At 28.4% G+C, this 20,961-nt stretch overlaps 5 protein-coding genes across 5 annotated transcripts; all 5 read right to left on the bottom strand.

Moving 5' to 3' along the window:
* Nucleotides 1-1,227: 1,227 nt before the first annotated feature.
* Nucleotides 1,228-3,381, bottom strand: LOC128951427 (zinc finger protein 62 homolog). The gene is made up of 6 exons (XM_054296677.1): nt 2,793-3,381; nt 2,469-2,705; nt 2,089-2,358; nt 1,789-1,953; nt 1,536-1,647; nt 1,228-1,447 (listed from the first exon to the last, which is right to left on the bottom strand). The coding sequence occupies exons 1-6, from the start codon at nt 3,379-3,381 to the stop codon at nt 1,234-1,236; spliced, it is 1,587 nt and encodes a 528-aa protein (XP_054152652.1). The 3' UTR covers nt 1,228-1,233.
* A 326-nt stretch (nt 3,382-3,707) lies between these two features.
* On the bottom strand, nt 3,708-6,522 carry LOC128951416 (zinc finger protein 761-like). Its single transcript, XM_054296667.1, has 9 exons — nt 5,868-6,522; nt 5,599-5,805; nt 5,314-5,520; nt 5,148-5,255; nt 4,878-5,078; nt 4,499-4,777; nt 4,176-4,343; nt 3,986-4,097; nt 3,708-3,918 (listed from the first exon to the last, which is right to left on the bottom strand). The coding sequence occupies exons 1-9, from the start codon at nt 6,442-6,444 to the stop codon at nt 3,708-3,710; spliced, it is 2,070 nt and encodes a 689-aa protein (XP_054152642.1). The 5' UTR covers nt 6,445-6,522.
* A 362-nt stretch (nt 6,523-6,884) lies between these two features.
* LOC128951406 (zinc finger protein 845-like) lies at nt 6,885-11,531 on the bottom strand. Its single transcript, XM_054296658.1, has 12 exons — nt 10,808-11,531; nt 10,496-10,732; nt 10,159-10,428; nt 9,874-10,038; nt 9,647-9,758; nt 9,341-9,543; nt 8,370-8,870; nt 8,033-8,269; nt 7,691-7,960; nt 7,444-7,608; nt 7,220-7,331; nt 6,885-7,130 (listed from the first exon to the last, which is right to left on the bottom strand). Exons 1-12 carry the CDS (start codon nt 11,385-11,387, stop codon nt 6,920-6,922), a joined length of 3,063 nt encoding a protein of 1,020 aa, XP_054152633.1. The 5' UTR covers nt 11,388-11,531; the 3' UTR covers nt 6,885-6,919.
* Nucleotides 11,532-12,066: 535 nt separating this feature from the next.
* LOC128966438 (uncharacterized) lies at nt 12,067-17,046 on the bottom strand. Its single transcript, XM_054313292.1, has 9 exons — nt 16,807-17,046; nt 16,459-16,658; nt 16,101-16,319; nt 15,443-15,933; nt 15,039-15,313; nt 14,156-14,462; nt 13,575-13,765; nt 12,688-13,038; nt 12,067-12,302 (listed from the first exon to the last, which is right to left on the bottom strand). The coding sequence occupies exons 1-9, from the start codon at nt 16,988-16,990 to the stop codon at nt 12,088-12,090; spliced, it is 2,433 nt and encodes an 810-aa protein (XP_054169267.1). The 5' UTR covers nt 16,991-17,046; the 3' UTR covers nt 12,067-12,087.
* A 2,302-nt stretch (nt 17,047-19,348) lies between these two features.
* On the bottom strand, nt 19,349-20,032 carry LOC128951396 (RING finger protein 151-like). The gene has a single exon (XM_054296647.1). The coding sequence runs from the start codon at nt 20,030-20,032 to the stop codon at nt 19,349-19,351; it is 684 nt and encodes a 227-aa protein (XP_054152622.1).
* Between the last annotated feature and the right edge of the window lie 929 nt (nt 20,033-20,961).

The raw sequence follows: 20,961 nt of genomic DNA, 5'->3' as shown, positions 1-20,961 counted from the left end.
CTTTGGGCCTCTTTTTATGGCCTTTGATTTGCATTTCAGATTTGTTTGCTTTTCATTTGAAATTCAAGACTTTTTTTTTGTAAAATGTTTTGCTTGAAATGACTTTTCCAGTGAATCGCGTGTTGTTTTCACATTTGATTTGCAAAAATTGTTGAAAACATTCCCGTTTTTCCTGGAAGTGAATGTTTTTGTTGAATCATTGTTTCAATGAAAACATGAGTTTGTTTTTGAACATCAATGCTTATACAAAATAGTTTTAATATTATAATTTATATTTATATGCTATTTACGGCAGAGAAACAGTTCCTACTATTGGAAATAAACACCAACAAGGGTTCATTAATTGTAGATTCAAACGTGAATTTAGTTCAATGTGAGAAATTACAGTCAGTGGTCACATTGATTCTGCTAAAAGAACTGCTGAAAAAAAATCACGAGTATTGTCGTAAAGCTGGTGACTATTGGCAATTTGGAAGCCCTAATAAAACTGGCAAACGATCAGATCTTGCTGTTGTCGCTGAAAAAAGTTAACGGAGCTATCTACAATTACAAGCTGTACAACAACTTACATTGGGTATTTCAGAGGTATCAAAGATATAGTTAATCTATATACAGGAAGAAAACCAGGAGGCTTTAAAAAACAGAATGTATGTTGGTGAAACTGAGTGGGATTTATTTTAATTAAAACATTAATTTTAACCCTTAATTACCGACTTGAGTATTGTATTTACAATAATTTGTGCCCACAAATGTCCACTCGACTACACACACACTCCCTCCTTCTCTCTCTGACTACTGTCCACTCAGGACTCCACTGACACTTTCTCACTTGTTTTTCTGACTTCAATTGACTTTTCATTATTATTATAGGATATTATACGAAACACTATTGTAAGTGTAATATGTAAAATACTACGTATAGATCGATCATACATTACAGTACTAAAAGGGTGGCATAAATTAAATAATAATAAAAAAAATCATGAGTTGCATGAATTTAATACATAATTAAACATAATATAACATGACTTGGATTTTGTGTCACCAAATCAAGCAAACTCCAGGGGTATAGCAATTACCACTAATACTACCACTTATCGCATTATATGCAATCAACAAACGTGTGCGCAATGACAGTAATATTTTTATTATTAATTTAAAAAAAAAATAATTATTAATAAATACAGAAAAAATTATTTATATATAAATTTTATAATTTAGTTTATTAGGTAATCACTTATTGCGAGTCCAATCCTTATGATGTACTTTAAGATGTGATCTAACATTAGTAGCGCTCGATATCCGTGTATTACATCCGTCTACCGGACACTTGACTCGTATATAACCCGTATGTGATTGCATGTGATCTTTCAAATACTTTTTAGTCGTAAACTTTTTGTTACACTCAGGACAGGGAAGGTGTGGATCGTTATGTAGTTTCATATGACTGTAAAAATATTTCGGATGAAAAATAAGTTGATTACATGTGCTTTGTTTTCAAAGTTAAAATTTATTTGAAAAAAAAAATTATATACTTTTTCACGTCTTTATTAAATTTAAACTTTTTATCACATCCGGGCCAATGACAGGCCAGTGCGTAGGGTATGTCCTCGTGAACATGTCTCACATGTTTCCTCAATGCAACATCTATTATAGATAAGTTATTATATACCGGGTAATTACCGGCAGTTATTTACCGATATAAAAAAATTACGGTAATATCGTATACAGAAATAACAGAGTTATAAATAAAAAGTATTTAATATATATATATATATATATATATACCTTGTTTAGTACGAAACTCACAGCCAGGCCATTGGCACCGGTAGTCATATTTATCGCTGTGAACAATCTGGTGTGTATTTAATGTTGTTTTAGTTGACGACCGAAACTCACATCCGGGCCAATCGCACACATAGTCACGGATACCTAAATGTATTTTCTTATGAACTGCAAATTTATTTGATTTATTAATAAAATAAAAATCAATAGTTTATATATATATATATAAATATTTATATATATATTATATAAAATTTGTTTATTAAACGGTGCACTTATTTGTAAGCACTTTCTTCTACATACTTGGTATCAGTGAAATATTTGGTGATTTATACTGACAGCCCTCCCAATCACAATAATAGTAGGTAACTGGCGGTCCAATGCCGTGATGTAAACGTTTATGTGTTTGAAGTGAATTATTGTGACCATATGTCTTGTCGCACATATCGCACGCAAACATTTTAGACGGTTTCACGTTTTGATGGACGCGCAACACGTGTCGTTTCAGATCATACTCGCTGTGTATAAATTTTTTACATAATTTACATTGAAATTTGGATAGAGTTTGGGCGACTAAAAGTAAGACAAATAAAACAACAAATTTATTATCAAATATTACTGTTTCAAATAAATTATGTATTTTTTTAAGTAAATACATGAAAAACCAATAAACTTATCCATACTCTGAGCTTTTCGCCAATCGCTTAATTGATCCAAACCTTCGCCCATAGTATAATGTTTCCAACTCTTATGTCGTCTTAAAGCTGTATAACCGACCAAATATTGGCCACAAATGTGACACTTGTATGGCTTAATGTTTAGATGATATCGGTTGACATGTGTTTCCAATTCTTCAAAGTTACGACTTTTATAATCACATGTTTGGCACCGATAGTTGCCATCAATGGTTTGTGTGTCACCTGTTTGTGTGTATATTAATGTTTTTTTTATATAATTAGATTGTTATAATAATAAATATTTTTATAATTAAATCAATTGATAAATACATTTTAATTGATTTCTTTGTGTTTCATATTCATTGCTATAAAATTTTATACGTTTTCCACTATTAACTGAATTTAAATTGTTTTTATTTTTCTTAACTTTATTGACATCTTTTAAACTGATTTTATTTTTTCTGTTGAATACAATCTTTGAATTTTTATTAGTTTTCTTCACTGTCTTTACATTTGTTGTCCAACTTTCATCAGAATCTGTAATTTTAATACACTTTTTATTTATTTTCTTTGATTTTTCTAAACTTTTTGTTTGTAATTTATTGTCGCAGTCATTGTATTCACTCTTAACATTAGTTGAGTTATCAGTTATTTTACTCTTCAAATGTGTCTCCAATTCATTGATTCTGTCTTTTAAGACATCATTTTGTTGACAAACAACACATGTCTTCACATTTGTTATCAAATCGTTGACCACTTCTTCATAAAATTCAATTTCTTTGACAAGTCTTTCATTTTGTTTAACCACTTCTTCAAACACGTCGTTTACATCAATCGTGACACTCATGTCTTGTGTTTTACGACTTCCATGTCTTCTAAGTCTTGTATTATGTCTTATATTATCATTACTTTGATTCATGTCTTGTCTTAAATTACTTCAAAAATAATTTAATAACAAATTTTTTTTGACTCAAAATCCAATAAACATTAGAAATGTAAACACAATTTTGTCAACAAATATACCAAATATTCATAAATAATGTCAAATATTACAGAATCGTAATATAATAATTAAATTCATTGATTATTTTATTAATAAATAAAATCTGTATAATTTAAATTAATAAAATAAAAACTTCAAAATTACAAACAGTATAAAACATTTATTTATTTATTAAAAAAAAAACAATATTAATATAACTCTCAGATGATTATTAAATTAATAATTAATAATAAACTTTTTATCTAATTTCCGGACCAATCCTTATGATGTACCCTAAGATGTGATTTGAGATTAGGTTTGCACGATATCCTTGTATTACATCCAAAGACTGGACACATAACTGATTTGCGACCCGTATGTGATTGCATGTGATCTTTCAAATACTTCTTCGACTTAAACAGTTTACCGCAGACTGAACAGGGAATATGCGGTTCGTTGTGTAACTCCATATGTCTGTGTATATCAACAACAAAAAAATATTTTACATTCATTTACCGGTAGTAAAATAAAACTAACTAACCTTGTTAACAAATTTTTAAACCGAAATTTTTTACCGCATTCGGGCCAATCACACACGTGAGCATAGGGTCTGTCCTCGTGTGCTCTTTGTGTGTGTTGTTGTAAATGCCGTTCTAGTGTTAAAAAAACAAACAATTATTTTCAACAACAACAACATAATAAATAATAAAAATAAAAAACTAAATAATTACCAATTTTACCGCTATAGTCACAACCGGGCCATTGGCACGGGTACTGTCTCAGTTGAGTGTGTACGGAACCGCTATGTCGGTTCATATCGATTTTGGTGATCGACCGGTAGTCACAACCGGGCCATTCACAAGCAAACTCTTTGGCACCTATATGTCGTTTATGATGAGCTAATCATAACAACAACAACAAATCGTCAAATAAATAGTCGTACCATTGTATAAATTTAGTACTACCGGTATAATTGACTATACAGTAGTATCTAAATGAATAGATAATTAATCTATATTTAATGAGCACCGGTAGGTAAGTTTTTACTACTTACTGATCAACAATGATTTATTGTGTGTCTTAAATGAACATCCGGGCCAATCGCATTTGATATAAATCAAATTTCTGCCGACACCGTGACTGATATGCCGGTGTGTGCGCAGCGAATTCTCGCTACTATACGACTTTCCACAGGTCGTACATTTGACTTCTTTGGTATCAAATTTCACGTGCAAATGGGTGCGTGTAATGTGTTGCTCGAGTTTTCCCAAACTAATGGCAGTATAGTCGTCACAATAGGAACACTTGAATGATTGTGTCGGTAATAGTTTACCTAAAAAAAAGACAAATCCAAACAAAAATTCAGAAAAACAGTAAATAAAATAATCTTTTTAATTAAATGATAAAAAAAGTTAAATCAAATAAGTTATTACTATCTCTGGTATGTTTGTGGCCATCTTTTTTGTGTTTATTTAGTATATGTCTGCCGGTATAGCGATTCGGACAGAGATGACATTTGTATGGCGTAATCTTCAGATGATGTCGATTGACGTGTGACTCAAAACCAACAAATTCTGAACTATGGTATTCACAATCTTTGCAATGATATCTGCCATCACTTTTACGTGAAGAGGCTGATCACACATTAATATATTGGTTAACATCAATCAGTAGTAATGCAAAACCATTGAATTATAGCTTACCTTTGAGTGCTCGCAATTGTTCCACATATTCATCACTATATGGTTTCTCATCAGTAATTGTTTCATCAATTACATCATAATTGTTATATGTGTTACTCATCTTAATGGCTGATAAAAAGCAAAAAAAAATTATTGTGATTTCAATTATCTTATGCAAAATAATTACCATCGCTGACAATATTATGTTGTTTTCTCAAATGTTGTATACAATCACTCAGACAGTAAAAACCAATACAACAAACTCGACACTTGAATGGCTTAATCTTCAGATGATGTCGATTGATGTGTTTCTCCAAAGCACGAAATTCACTGTTTTGATAGATACAGGACTGGCATCGATATCCACTACCGATACCTATAATACGTGTTTTGTCTGATGATTCAGACATAGATTAAACATTATATAAATAAATATCACATTTATATATAACGATTAATTCATGTCTATTACCTTTGAGTAAATCTCTTTGCATTTCATATTCAAGACTATATGGTTTGTCATCGCTTATCAGTTCCGGCAACTGTTCGCCATCTGATTCATAATCACTTTCACTGCTGTCTTCTAAACGACGTTTTGGTTTAGCTCTCGGTTTTCGTACACTTCGTATCTTAACTTTAGTTTTTGTGATTTTGTAGTCATTATTGATAAGTGATTCAACTGTTTCGTCAAATAAAAGTAATAATTAAAGACTTTATTTATCAAAAATTATTGTCAAAAACCTTTTAAAGTATCTCTAGGTTTCGGATAATCTAAAGTTTCATCATTTGGTTCACTGTTATTAATATCATCCAAATCTTCAACACGTCTTTTAGTTGTATTCCTAGTCTTCTTCGATGTCTTTGTTTTGACATTTGTTGTCCAACTTATATCTGACTCATTGTCATCACTTGTCATATCTGTTGGTTCATAACTATCAATATCTGTCACATCTTCAACACGTCTTTTCTTTGTATTCCTCCTATTCTTTAATGTCTTTGTCTTCACATTTGTTTTCAATTTCTTATTGCATTCACTCTTAAAATCAGTTGAGTTATCGATTGACTTACTCTTCAAGTATTTCTCCAATCGATTGATTCTGTCATTTAAGACATCATTTTGTTGACAAACAATACATGTCTTAACATTTGTTATCAAATCGTTGACCACTTCTTCATAAAATTCAATTTCTTTGACAAGTCTTTCATTTTGTTTAACCACTTCTTCAAACACGTCGTTCACATCAATCGTGACACTCATGTCTTGTGTTTTATGTCTTCCAAGTCTTGTATGTCTTATATTATAATTACTTTGATTCATATCTTGTCATTAAATCATTTCAAACATAATTTTCATTTCATCAAAAAATTTTGACTTAAAATCCAAACAAAACATTTGAAATGTAAACACAATTTTGTCAACAAATATATCCATAATATTCATCAATAATGTCAACACATTTATTGCACAATATTTTATATTCCGTATCATATGATATGATTCATATCATTAAAAAATTTAAATAATAAATACTATATTATAATTTTATAAGACAACTACAGGTAAAATATAAATAAATATAATAAAAATTTTTACAAAAATTAAAAAAAAAATCATTATTTTTAGCTCAGATGAAATTTGCTGAACACAGTAAACATTATATAATTTAAGGATATTTTTGTAAAATTATACATAAAATTACCGGTAATTATTAAAATTATTTATTTATTTAAAAATTTTTTTTATAAATGTAACTCTCAGATAATGTCTAATTATAGTACCGATAATACATATACTAATTTCCGGACCAATCCTTGTGATGAACATTCAGATGTGATCTGACATTAGTTCTGCACGATATCTGTGTATTACATCCAACCACTGGACACATAACTCGTTGTCTACCCGTATGTGATTGCATGTGATCTTTCAAATATTTTTTCGACTTAAATAGTTTATTACACTGAGGACAGGGAATATGCGGTTCGTTGTGTATCGTCATATGTCTGGTTAATTAATAAACAATAATTTATAACAAAATTTATGATTATAATTACTAATATTAGTAATTAATTTAAATTTTAAACACAATTACGTTTGTAATCGCTTTGTTAGTCGAAACATTTTGCCACAACCGGGCCAATGACACTCATGGATGGCTGGCCTGTCCTCGTGGACTTGTCTAACATGTGTCTGCAAACGTCTATCTATAGTCATATTACCGATTAGATCTCTTAATTAGCGTTTATATTAAACTTAATAATTCATTATCATTAAAAAATGAAACAAAATATTAGTAGTAACAGTAAAATAAATTACCAGTTTTGGTCTTAAATTCACAACCAGGCCATTGGCACTGATAGTCCAGTCGATCACTGTGGACAAGTAGATGCTGATCGAGTGTCGTCTTGTTGACACATCTATAGTCACAACCGGGCCATTCGCACAGCCACTCTTTGAGACCCGAGTGTCGCTTTTTATGTGCTGTTTTCAAAACCAACAAAAATAAACAACAATATCATCAAAAAATGATATCTTAATTGATTTGTAACTATTGATAAATTACAGGCTAACTGTGCTTTGTTTGACGTCTTAAACAAACAGTCCGTCCAATCGCAGTGATAGTAAGTGATAGTACTTCCTATGCCATGAAAAAATCGTTTGTGATTTGTTACAGCAGTTCGCGTGGCATACATTTGTCCACATATATCGCATTTCACGTTTTTACCGACTTTTGACTTGTGATGTACGCGCAACACGTGATTCTTGAGGGCCATCTCTTCGTGTAAAAATTTATGACATAATTGACACTGAAATTTGGCTTTCGCTGTGGCGACTATTAAATATAAAAAAAAATAATGTAATAATTAGATCTTTAAAAAAATTAATAAAAGTCTAATCAAAATACTTTGAGCGCTTTGTCGTTCACTTAATTGGTCCAAACCTTCGCCGACAATGTAGTGATCGACTAACTTATGATGTTTTAGCGATTCATAACCGACAAAATGTTGGTCACATAAATCGCAATTATATGGCTTAATGTTCAGATGATATCGGTTGACGTGTGTCTCCAAGTTGTCAAACCTTTTGTTTTGATGGCCACACGTCCGACACCGATAGAAACCGTTACCGATTCGTGACTTAACTGTGCGATAATAAGAAAAAACAATAATTAATAATAATAACAAAAAATAATAATTAAATGAAAACAATAATTAATAAAAACTTATATATTCTTTGCACACATTTTAATGTCGATCTTTGTTTTGCATATTCATCACTGTATGACAACAAAACTCTTTGTCTTGTAATAGTTGATCCATCACTACAATGATTGTCATCTTTACTAATGTCTTCCTTATTAGTAGTTGTCTTACTTTTCTTGACATTTGTAACGTCTTTGACACGACTTTTCTTTATATATTTCCTTTTCTTCAATGTTTTTGTTTTCAATTTGTTATCGCAGTCATTGTATTCACTCTTTACATTAGTTAAGTTATTGGTTGTCTTACTCTTCAAGTGTGTCTCCAATTCATTGATTCTGTCTTTTATAACATCATTTTGTTGACAGACAACACATGTCTTCACATTTGCCACTAAATCGTTGACCACTTCTTCATAAAATTCAATTTCTTTGACAAGTCTTTCATTTTGTTTAACCACTTCTTCAAACACGTCGTTCACATCAATCGTGACACTCATGTCTTGTATTTTATTACTTCTATGTCTTCCAAGTCTTGTATTATGTTTTATATTATCATAATTTTTATTACAAATTCATGTCTTAAATAACTTTAAAAATAATTAATTAAAAATAAATCCAAACAAAACATTTGAAATGTAAACACAATTTTGTCAACAAATATATCCACAAAACATTCATCAATAATGTCATTCATATACTGTATTTGCAAACTATTTGTATTATAAGTTCGGTAAATAAAAAACAAAACTATTTTTTACGGTTATTATCATAAAATTTATTATAAAATTACACTCACACTGTATATTTTATGTGTGTATATTTATTTTTTTTATATTCAAAAAAAGATAAAAACATCAAAATTACAAAAAAAAACATTATATTTTATAATACTGTACAACACACTATAATAAAATAATTTATTATTAATTAAAAAAAAATAATTTAACAAATCAGATGATGTCAACTACAATAATACCGATAATATAATATACTGTTTTGCCGTCTAATTGCCGGACCAATCCTTATGATGTACTTTAAGATGTGATCTGACATTAGTTCTGCACGATATCTGTGTATTACATCCAACCACTGGACACATAACTCGAGGTCGACCCGTATGTGATTGCATGTGATCTTTTAAATATCTTTTCGATTTAAACAGTTTGTTGCACTGAGGACAGGGAATGTGCGGTTCGTTGTGTATCGTCATATGTCTGGCCAATCAATAAACAACAACAATATATAACAATTAAGATAAAAAAAATTATGATTTTACTTAAATAACGATAACAATTAAAAAAAAAAAAACATAATTACGTTCTTAATTGTTCTGTTAGGCGAAACATTTTGCCACAACCGGGCCAATGACACGCATGGATGGCTGGCCTGTCCTCATGGACTTGTCTGACATGTATCCGCAAACGTCTCTCTATTAGTACATATTACCGATTAGATTATAATTATCGTATAATTTAATATTAAAAAAATAAACATCACAACAATTATTGGGTAATACAGTAGTAAAACTATGATTACGGTAATACCAGATTTGGCTTTGAGCTCACAGCCAGGCCATTGGCACTGGTAGTCGCGTCGATCACTGTGAACAAGTAGATGTGCAGCGAGTGACGCTTTGTCGACACACTTATAGTCACAACCGGGCCATTCGCACATATAATCTTTGAGACCCGAGTGTCGATTTTTATGATCTGTTTTATATATATATATATATAAATAATACAAACCAACAACAATAACATCAACAACAACAACAAAAATTGATATCACAATTGATTAGTTTAACTGAATTAAAAAAATTGATTTAATACAGGCTAACTGTGTTTTGTTTGATGACTTAAATGAACATTCAGGCCAATCGCAGTAATAGTATTTAACTGTAGTTCCTATGCCGTGAAAAAATCGTTTGTGATTTGTTACAGCAGTTCTGGTTGAATACATTAGTCCACAAATATCGCATTTAACGTTTTTGGCCACTTTTGAGTTGCGATGGACGCGTAACTCATGATTCTTGAGGGCCATCTGTTCTTTGAAAATTTGTTTACATAACTGACACTGATTTTTGGCTTTTGTTTTGGCGACTAAAACAAAACAAAAATATTAATTATATCTTATATAAGATAAAAAAAACCGTAAAAAATCAAATACGTAAAGCGTTTCGTCGATCGCTTAATTGATCCAATCCTTCGCCAACATAGTAGTGATGGACAGTCTTGTGATGTCTTAGCGAGGAAATACCGGCAAAATATTCGTTACAAATGTCACACTTGTATGGCTTAATGTTGAGATGATATCGGTTGACGTGTGTCTCCATTTGATTGAAGTTTTTGTTTTGATGGCCACACGTCCGACACCGATAGCGGCCATTACTGATTCGCGACTTAACTGTTCCGATAATATAAAAAAACAAAAAATAATAATTAAAGTATTATTAAATTAAAAGCTTATAATTTTTTGCACCTTTTAATGCCGATCTTTGTTTAGCATATTCATCACTATATGGCAATAAAATCATTTGTCTTCTAATAGTTGATCCATTACTACAACTACTGCCATCTTTAACAATATCTTTCTTAATAGTTGTTGTCTTACTTTTCTTAACATTTTGTTTTTTATTCAATTTGTTTACCTTCTCTGCTGTTGTTTTGACATTTGTTGGTAAACTTTCATCACATTTATTGTAATCACTACTCAAAACATACATTTGTTTATTACTGTCAATATCTGTCAAATTTTTTTCGTTTGTATTCTTCGTCTTCTTCAATGTTTTTGGTTTCACTTTTTCATTTAAGTTGTTATCGCAGTCATTGTATTCACTCTTAAAATAAGTTAAGTTATCGATTGTCTTACTCTTCAAGTGTGTCTCCAATTCACTGATTCTGTCATTTATGACATCATTTTGTTGACAAACAATACATGTCTTCACATTTATCACCAAATCGTTGACCACTTCTTCATAAAATTCAATTTCTTTGACAAGTCTTTCATTTTGTTTAACCACTTCTTCAAACACGTCGTTCACATCAATCGTGACACTCATGTCTTGTGTTTGATTAGTTCCGTGTCTTTCCAAGTCTTATATTATCATTACTTTTATTAATAAATTCATGTCTTGTCTTAAATGACATCAAAAAATAACAAATTTTTGACTTAAAATCCAAACAAAATAAAAAACATTTCAAATGTAAACACAATTTTGTCAACAAATATATCAAACATTCATCAATAATGTCAACACATTTATAGTGTATTTATGAAATCATAACAAAAGTTTAGATTTTAAGCAATAAATTAATAATTAATTATTTATTTTATTAATAAGTATTTTTTATCGTTTGCAACTTTAATGGCAATAGCCCGAGTTCAATTCCCTATTTTGCTATTTATTTATTTTTTAAATTATAGTTTTTTATAAACTTTAAAAAAAATTATAATGTAATTTATAATACTATTGTTATTTTTTTAATAATTAGTACATAAATTGTAAAAAAAACATAAACTGATTAATATTTAATAACCAGGCAAATAAATTATTATTGATATATTTTATATGTATGATAAAAAGAAGTATATTGTGCAAACATATTATAAAAAATATTTTTTTTTTCAAAAAAAAAACTTTTAGATAAACTATTTAATATCACATAAATTCTGTGTTTTTAAAAAAAAAGTAATTTTCTAGAAATATATTTTATTGCAATAAGTTATTGATATTTTTTAAATAGTTTTTTTTAATAATTTTATGGTAAAGAGTGGTCGTTATTATTATAGGACTGGTATTGTTGTTGTTGTTGTTGTTGTTGTTGTGGTAGTGGGACATCAAACTGGACTTTCGTTGAATTACGGAAAGGGTTGGTCTGATTCTGTTCTAAGAGCTTCTCATTTTCAATGGTTCGCTGACGGAGTGCTGAACGCGGATATGAACGAAGACTTTCGTGTTGAGTGCCATTAAGTCCTTTAATATATGCCCGGGAATAGGGGTGGAGAGAGAGATAGGAAAGGTATTAAATAGATATATACAGTATATATATTAAATACTACACAACACATACTTAAACATATATTGAAAAATATTTGTTAATTTCAATTGTTATCTATTGTGGGAATTAATATGGGATTATCACTTAATTTCTATGAGTTTTATTGTCAGGACAACACTTAACTAAAGGGATCAAATAATTAACAATTTTTTATATATTATAAGTTAATTGCCATAAAATATATAAATATATAGTGATATCTTATTTTTTTTGTTAGTCAGTACTGTATTTAAAGTTGTTAATGAAAAACATGTAATAAATCAGTCAACAATATAAAAAACAAAAAAAAATTATGAATACCAGCGAATGAAACGGTTGGGTTGTCATCATAGGTAAGAGCTTTAGCTGAGCTAAACGTTTTTGAACGAATATCTATGGGCCGATTGGGAGGTGAACTGTCATCAGTATCATCGTAGTCGACGACAACACTACTACCCGGTTTCATACCGGAGCCCTCCAACACGTATTCGTTTTGTTGTCGAAATAATTTGCGAACAAATTCGGGCGACTCTTTAACCGACGCCAACTTCTTTGACGATATACTCGACATTCCCGACATATCGGACGTCTGCTGTGTATTACTCCTCTCACGGGATGTGCTCTGTTGTTGACGTCGTTGATGATCAATGTCGTCACTATCGACCGAATCAACTAAAATATAGTAATATATAAAACAAAAAAAAATAATAAAAATTGAAAATAACTTATACTAAATATACTAAAAACAAATCTAAATTAATTTACTTTCTTTAACAAACAAAAAAATACTTGATTACAATTAAATATGTCTAATAAATCATTTGTTGTATACAATAAAAATTAATTTTAGATAAAAATAAATAAGTATAGGGTATATACAGTATATATCAAACTTTTTGTATATAAAAGTGTTTTTAACAACTTTAAACTATAATTTGTACCTAAAAAATATCTTTAATTAAATATCTTTATTATTTATTTATTTTTAAAAGTTGTATAAATATTGCTAGTTTTTTTTGTGTCCGTCTATTTGTATAATAAATTATGAATTAAAACACATATGATTTGATCATAAATATAATTGTTCATATTTTAAAAAAAAATAAATACATAAATAAAACATTTTCTATTCCTTTATATATATACAGTATATTAAAAATACTGTATTATTGAATATTTTATAATTCAATTGAATTGATAGTCATTACTGCTTTTAATTGTCACATCGGTATGTGTTTTCCGATTATTTGGGGGTGAGTTCATAAATAAAGGATTATCTTTAGGACCGCCAGCACCGGCTGCTCCCTTGGCGTACAATATATTTTCATCAACCGGTTCGGCTATCGGTGCGTTCATATATGGTTGATTCTGGACTTTGGCCCAGTTATGGTACTGATATCTATTATACAGTAATAATAATAATAATTAAATATAATTAACAAAATTTATGATACACTACACGTAGAGATGGTAAACAAAACAAAAATTGCACAAATAAATAATTAAATTTGCGAAATATATATATATATATATATATATATATATTTTAAGCATAAATTAAAATAATTAGGTGAACCGGTAATTATTAATTATGATTTATTAATATATCAAATATCATGTATGTTATTTGTAGCATAAATAAAGTGCACTAACACACACACACACACACATACATACATACATACATACATACATACATACATACATACACACACACACACACACACACACATTAACACACAAACACGTCTAGTCATGTGTAGATAAATATAAGGAGAGATAGTCATACCTCCAGGCGACCAACATTATGACAACCGAAACGATAATAATGATAATAATGGGTAAAATGATTCGCCAAAATGACAGAGACTGTTGGGAACAGTCGGTCACAACAATTGGCTGATTTGTTTTCAAGTCTCTCAAACTGCTGGTTGTCCAACGGTTACCGTCGTGAAAGAACATATCGTATAGCATACTGTGTTTGACCATTGGCCAGTTCCAGTCCCACGGGTTGGTTATAGCCATTTCCATTTGACACGATATATCATTTCGGCCGTTCCTTACGCGACCGCTGTCCTCCTCATTGAATATGCGAACTGTTTTTTTTTGTTGTTGAAGGGCGAGAAGGAAAGGGAGGGGAATAGAAATTTAAAAAATATAGTTTTTAAAAATAACAATTGATTTTTTTCTGGGGATCTAATTGTGTGTTAAATATAGTGTAATCAGTTTTGACGGAAGTAATTGTTTTATCAAAAAAAATACTTATTACTTATGTCATAGTTTAGTGTTAAATGATTGACAAAATTGACAATTTGTATGTCATATACACTCAGTACTCATAGGACCGGAACCATTAGTTGATATCATTTGTATACTGTAGTCATCAACATATAAAACAACAAAAACTAAAACACCACTAATAATCACACACTTTATTATACATGACATACAAAATATCTAATCATCAGAAACACATTAAACTACTACTACTACTACTAATATGATCTGTTGTTTAATGGTTAAAAAAATTAAACAAACAAACAAAACAATAAATTAATAATTCAATCATAAAATTTTCTATCAATAAAAAAATTAGTTTTAATTAATGACTGGATATGTCGGGCATAGGGAATGTCATCTAAAGAATAAATAAATAAATAAATCATTAATACCTGATCTCTTGGACACCATATTTTTGGCGTCGTTATCGGCCGCGTGTTCGCCAAACAAATACTGGTTAGCTTTGTGTACCAGTTCGCTGACAAAACCATCGCTATAGCTGACATTGAATTGGCCGCACTTGATGTCCAATATGCACAGCTGTATGGCCGCATCGCGTATACGTTTCGGTACTTTTTCTTCGGGCAAGTCCTGTACCGTATCGTTGGGCGGACGCCATGTGAACTTCAAGGCCGTACCCTTTTTCAACGAATTATGTGTTACTAATCTAAAATAATCAAATAATAATAATAATAATAGTTATGTTAATAGATTTTTTTTTTATAAAGAAATTTCTATAACTGAATAATATTGGGATCACATTTATACTGATAATAGTGTAATAGATAGCTCATACCTAATATAAGCGGAATCGGAATAAAAATATAGAGTTTTTTCTTGTTCTTGTTTGAGTATATTTTCCGAAATTATCTGTGCTTTGGACAGTTCCCGATACGTGGGCTTATCGCCCGGTCCTACTAACAAATAATCGCCAACAGCAACGTCAATGTCCAGATGCTCGAGATCGACCTGTAGGCCCACCGATATGTTGTTGCTCTGGTCGGGCGGCGGCGGTTTCATGATATAGGTTACCACCGAATTGGCCACGTAGACTGCCTCCTGGTGCATTTTGGGACCATCCGGATGATTGGGATCGTTGTAAATCAGTTGTTGTTCATTGACAGCAAACTGCATCTCATAGTACTGGATGGTCATCAAAAATTTACCATTTTTACCAGTATAGGTACGGCTACCGTAATACTTGACCTCTTCGGGCTTGATTAGATCATCCCTTTTAAAAGGCAATACTAACTCATCGTCTAACGGTTCATTAATCTGAATATTAATCTGATTTTTGTTTGTTTGGATGTTATATTTATATATTGTTGTCCACATAGTAGTAATAATAATAATAATAAAAGTATCAAAAAAATTTTACATTATTTTAATTATTATATCAATATTTTCGTTGACATAAACAAAATAGTAATAATTTAAATTATAATAATACAAACATAGTTGGAATCGGAGACAAACTCTTCATAGTTTTTATCAAAATGGTTGCTCATATAGACAGTGGCCTTATTGTTGTAGTAGAGTAGATGACGGCCTGATATCATATCTATGATGAATACTTCACCGCCCGGTGAGCTACTAATTTCAACTTTCATTGCTACATAGCTTTTCGGGTCGATTGTCTCGCCGGGGGCAGGGATGGTATCAAAAAATCCATTCTAATAGAGAGAGAGAGAGAGAGAGAGAGAGAGAGAGAGAGAGAGAGGACAGGGAGGTGTGTGTTTGGTTAGATTAATTATTATTTAATATTAAAAGTTTCTATATCAAAAAATAAATAAATATATATTTAGTAATTACAGTAGCGCTAAAGTGCAAGAAATTGGTGTAACCCAGTGGCACCTGACCAGCACTAAGACATTTGAATTGGCCATCAAATGTGCCACATATTTGACCACTTTGTGCCGACACTTGAGTGACATTTAGCGGTAATACTGTTGTTTCTTCAATATTGCTATTACCGCTGCTATCGGTGCTGTCAATTGATATACGTTCGATATCTTTATAAAGCGAAACAAATTAAATTTTTTTTTTACATAAATTGAATACATTTAAAAAACAATTAATAATTATGTATGTATTAAAAAAATTATTGACTAAAAATAAATAATCACAAAACAAATAAACTTTTTGTTTGTTAATCAATACCTTCACTGTTATGATCAATCAATTTACTAGAATTAATAAAATTATTTGTTTTCAAAACATTTGTTTGATTGTCACTATCATTTTCATCATTGACACCGTCGGCAAAAATGCCCAACAATTGCGGCTCTTTTGTAACACGTATGCTGTCATCAATTTGGTCATCACTGCGCTCAGGTATTATCATTTGGGCACTGGCATTGTGGTCACAATAAATGATCAACAAATAAATAAAAACTATTGATATACTAATCAATTTTATTGTTAAATGTGAACACAATTTGGTAATCATTTTTAAAAAATATATATATATATATTTAATAAATTAAATATTATGAAATAAAAATATTTTTATCATTTAAAGATTAAATACAATTATAATAAATGTATAATTTTAAGTAATTTTGAATATAACATTTTTCACACAATTTCACTTGATATAAAAAAATTATTAATATTTAAAAACAATTATTAAAATAATATTTCATATAATTATTTCATTTGTAAAAATCAATACTTAATAATAATCTGTATCCGTATCGACACATAGTTTCACAATTATACCGATACATACTGTATATTCAGTCAAATACAATACATCAAAAAAACTTGTTAAGTAAAAAAAACTATTATCATTATTATCACCAAATAGTCTCACTTATCGGCAAATAATAAAATATAAATATATATAATAAATGTTAAGCCATTTACTAAATATATATACACGATATATATTTATAATATAGAAATTTTCAAATACAAAGTAATATGTGTGAAACAAACTAATATTACAAAATAAAATAAAAATATTATTATTAGTAATAACAGGTAATATTAATAATCATTTAGTTATGTGGTATTCAAAATTATCTGTATATCTATTTTCTTCAACAACAAAAAACTACTAAACAAATGGTTTGTTTAATCAGTTGAAAAAAATGTCACAAAAATAAAGGCCTAATAATATGTTTATATCTTATCGTATTTTTTAGTAGACACCCAACACTTCATAAAAAAACTTGACTGACATTTATCCTGAATTTTAAGTCACTTAACTATAAAGTAAAATATATTATTAGTATTACTATTAGTATTGTTTTTTGTTATTGTTGTTGATATTTAACAATTTTTTTTATTGATAAAACATGTTATATATATATTCGTATATAACAAGTTGTTTAATAAATTACTTATTATTTTTTTTATTAAAAAATATTAACAGTTTAAACCAGACATTAAATTTAAGTATCCAATAATTTTCTATTCAATTTAATGTATAATCTTTTTATTATTTTTTTTCGCTAACAAATAACAACAATAACAAAACAGGTATCAAACTATGATATAATTTGACATAAAACTATTAACAATAATGTCATACCTTATGTTTTATGGGGTTAGCAATTATATAATAGATTGTCTATTTTAAAAATATTTACAAAAACAAAATAAAAAAAACAACAAAATTTACATATTGTTTATTGATATATATATATATATATATATATATATATATATATATATATATATTAGACACTGTTTGGGATATACCCTATTAATAATAATAGCTTAAAGTTTCAATAATGATTATTATTATGTAAGCTAAGACATAAATATTACATAATAATAATGCTATATTTAAGGTGATATTCATTGATGCATTTCATATGACAATTACTATACTTATATATCTATTGACTTTTTATGTGAATTTATAATATTTTTGAAAATAACTTTATATATTAAAATATTATATATATATATATCAAATTGACAAATTAAGTTAATAAATATTATTTTTAATTTTATAAAATAAAATTAATTGTTTAATTATATTTAATTTTAGAATATGACCCACAAATTAAGTTTAAATTTTTATTGTTAAAATAATTTATAATATGATAAATTGTTGAAATTGAACTGTTCAATTATTGAGTTTATATATAATTTATTTAACAATAGTGGTATTTATTAAAAAATTATCCCATTAAAAGTAATATTAGATAATCTAATTAAATCTTAATTATATAATTATTCGCTATAATAATAATAATATTGTGTTTTATAATTTTTATAATTACATAAACTTATTAATATTATAAATAAATGAGAATTAAAATAAAATCAGATTTAATTAAATAAGTTATTGGAAAAAGTATTTGTCAATCACCTGATACTAGTAATAATGTAAACGATAACATATGTTATCAAATGTTATGAGTAATTAAAAATACGATTTATTTGTCATTTAAATGATAATGTAATATTTATTATAAAATATTTTAATTTAATTAATTAAAAAAATAATAATTTAAATACAGTAGCATTTATGCATAACTTTTTATAATTAATTATCAATTGTTTATAGTTACAATATATATTAAAAATTTTATTTAGTATTTAATTAAACAATAGTAATAGCAACCGAATTAGATAATTATTTCAAAGTAAATTAAATATATTTTATAAATAAATTAATTAAAAAAAAATTATATAGAAAAACTATTTTTTTCTAAATAAAAGTTTGCAAAAAAAACTAAATCAATTAGTAGTATAAAATGGTTGTCAAAAAACCGCCGTCACATCTTTGGGTAGACCAGACCAGTGAACCATCTCTTACATTACAATCACTTAGTTTGCGATTGTCATCATTGAGTACTTTGCCGTCCTGTGAGTTGAGGACTACATATCGGATATCTAAACCCTCTTTGTCAGCAACACGTCGTCTTAATGTCAAAACAGTGTCCAATTGGTTAACCGATACAATATATGGTATTTTGCCTTTGAAGACAACTTTTATCGATATTGAATTGTTTGAACCGGTATTTGAATTCGTCGATTGGTTACGAGTACCGCACAGATTGCGACTGCACTCGGATACATGACTTCGCATATCCGATACGGTACCAGTCCTTTGGCATCCCTCCCCATGATTAGGACATCGCAATCGTAGGCCATCGATAACTCTCTTGAATGCCGGTTGCGATTGGATATCATTGATTGTGACGGTCTGACGATCTACAGGACACTCGGATTTTGTGTTAAGCCAAGTAGTAATACATGTCCGACAAAACAAATGCTGTTCAGTACAACCGTTAAACACCGGATCGTTGAGAATTGAGAAACATATGTGACATATGAGCTCTTTGGCCACATTATCGAAGAACAGTTCGGTGTCCAATAGATTACGATAGACTTCTTCATCTTCCGGATCGATCACTGGAGGCATTATTGGCGATAGATATTAGAGATTTTACTTTAAGTGACAATTAAACTATTTTTTTGAATAAAAATAACAAATTAAAACTAAATAAATAAAATAATATTATTAAGAAATTAATTTAATTAATTAATTTTTATACTATACTGTATTTATAATTTTACTAATAAATATAATTCTAAATGAATAAGTAAAATAATATATTACATTTCAAAAAAATATATATATAAAAAAAATAAAACAATTTAATATTTATAAGCTATTTATATTATTAGACTATTTGCTAAAAAAATAGTGAAATAAAATTAAACAGATGAAAGATGTATTATTAAAAAATAGTGTAATAAATCAAATATTTTTGTTGATATACACTTAGATATTATGTTACATATATTTTATATACCAGTATATGTAGTGTTGGCAAAAAAAAGAAATTTATAAAATAATAGAGAAATTTCTAGAAAGCTTCTAAAAGAAATTTCTATCTCATGTTAATTTTGTTATCTCTATATTTGCTATAATATAACATCCCTATATACTGTATATAAAGAGGCAGTCAAATGATCTTGCGCTGATCAAATGAAATACTAAATATAATAATAAAGTCCATGAATAAATAGCTTAATTTAGACGTTTTAACATTGAAAAACAAAACTAAATTTTTTTAGTAATATTTTTTTACATAACTAATAATTTTGTTATAAAATTAAATTTCACTAACTATTAATATTATTTATAGTTGTCATCCGAAACTAATGTGTTTTAAGTATTTAATTTTTAGATATGTTTTTTGGGTATTTTGAGATGATTTACAATATTAATTATAATAGGATATGTAATTATATTAAATAATAAATAAAATATAAAGTCATATAGTATTACAAACATATATATTCATATACTGTATATATTCAACAATTAACATAAATTATTTACAT

This window comes from Oppia nitens, unplaced genomic scaffold (genome assembly GCF_028296485.1).
Source record: "Oppia nitens isolate AA-2021 unplaced genomic scaffold, nextdenovo-longstitch-racon4-pilon3 scaffold11_pilon_pilon_pilon, whole genome shotgun sequence".
Taxonomy (NCBI): Eukaryota; Metazoa; Arthropoda; class Arachnida; order Sarcoptiformes; family Oppiidae; genus Oppia; species Oppia nitens.
This window is presented reverse-complemented; position numbering and strand designations above follow the sequence as displayed.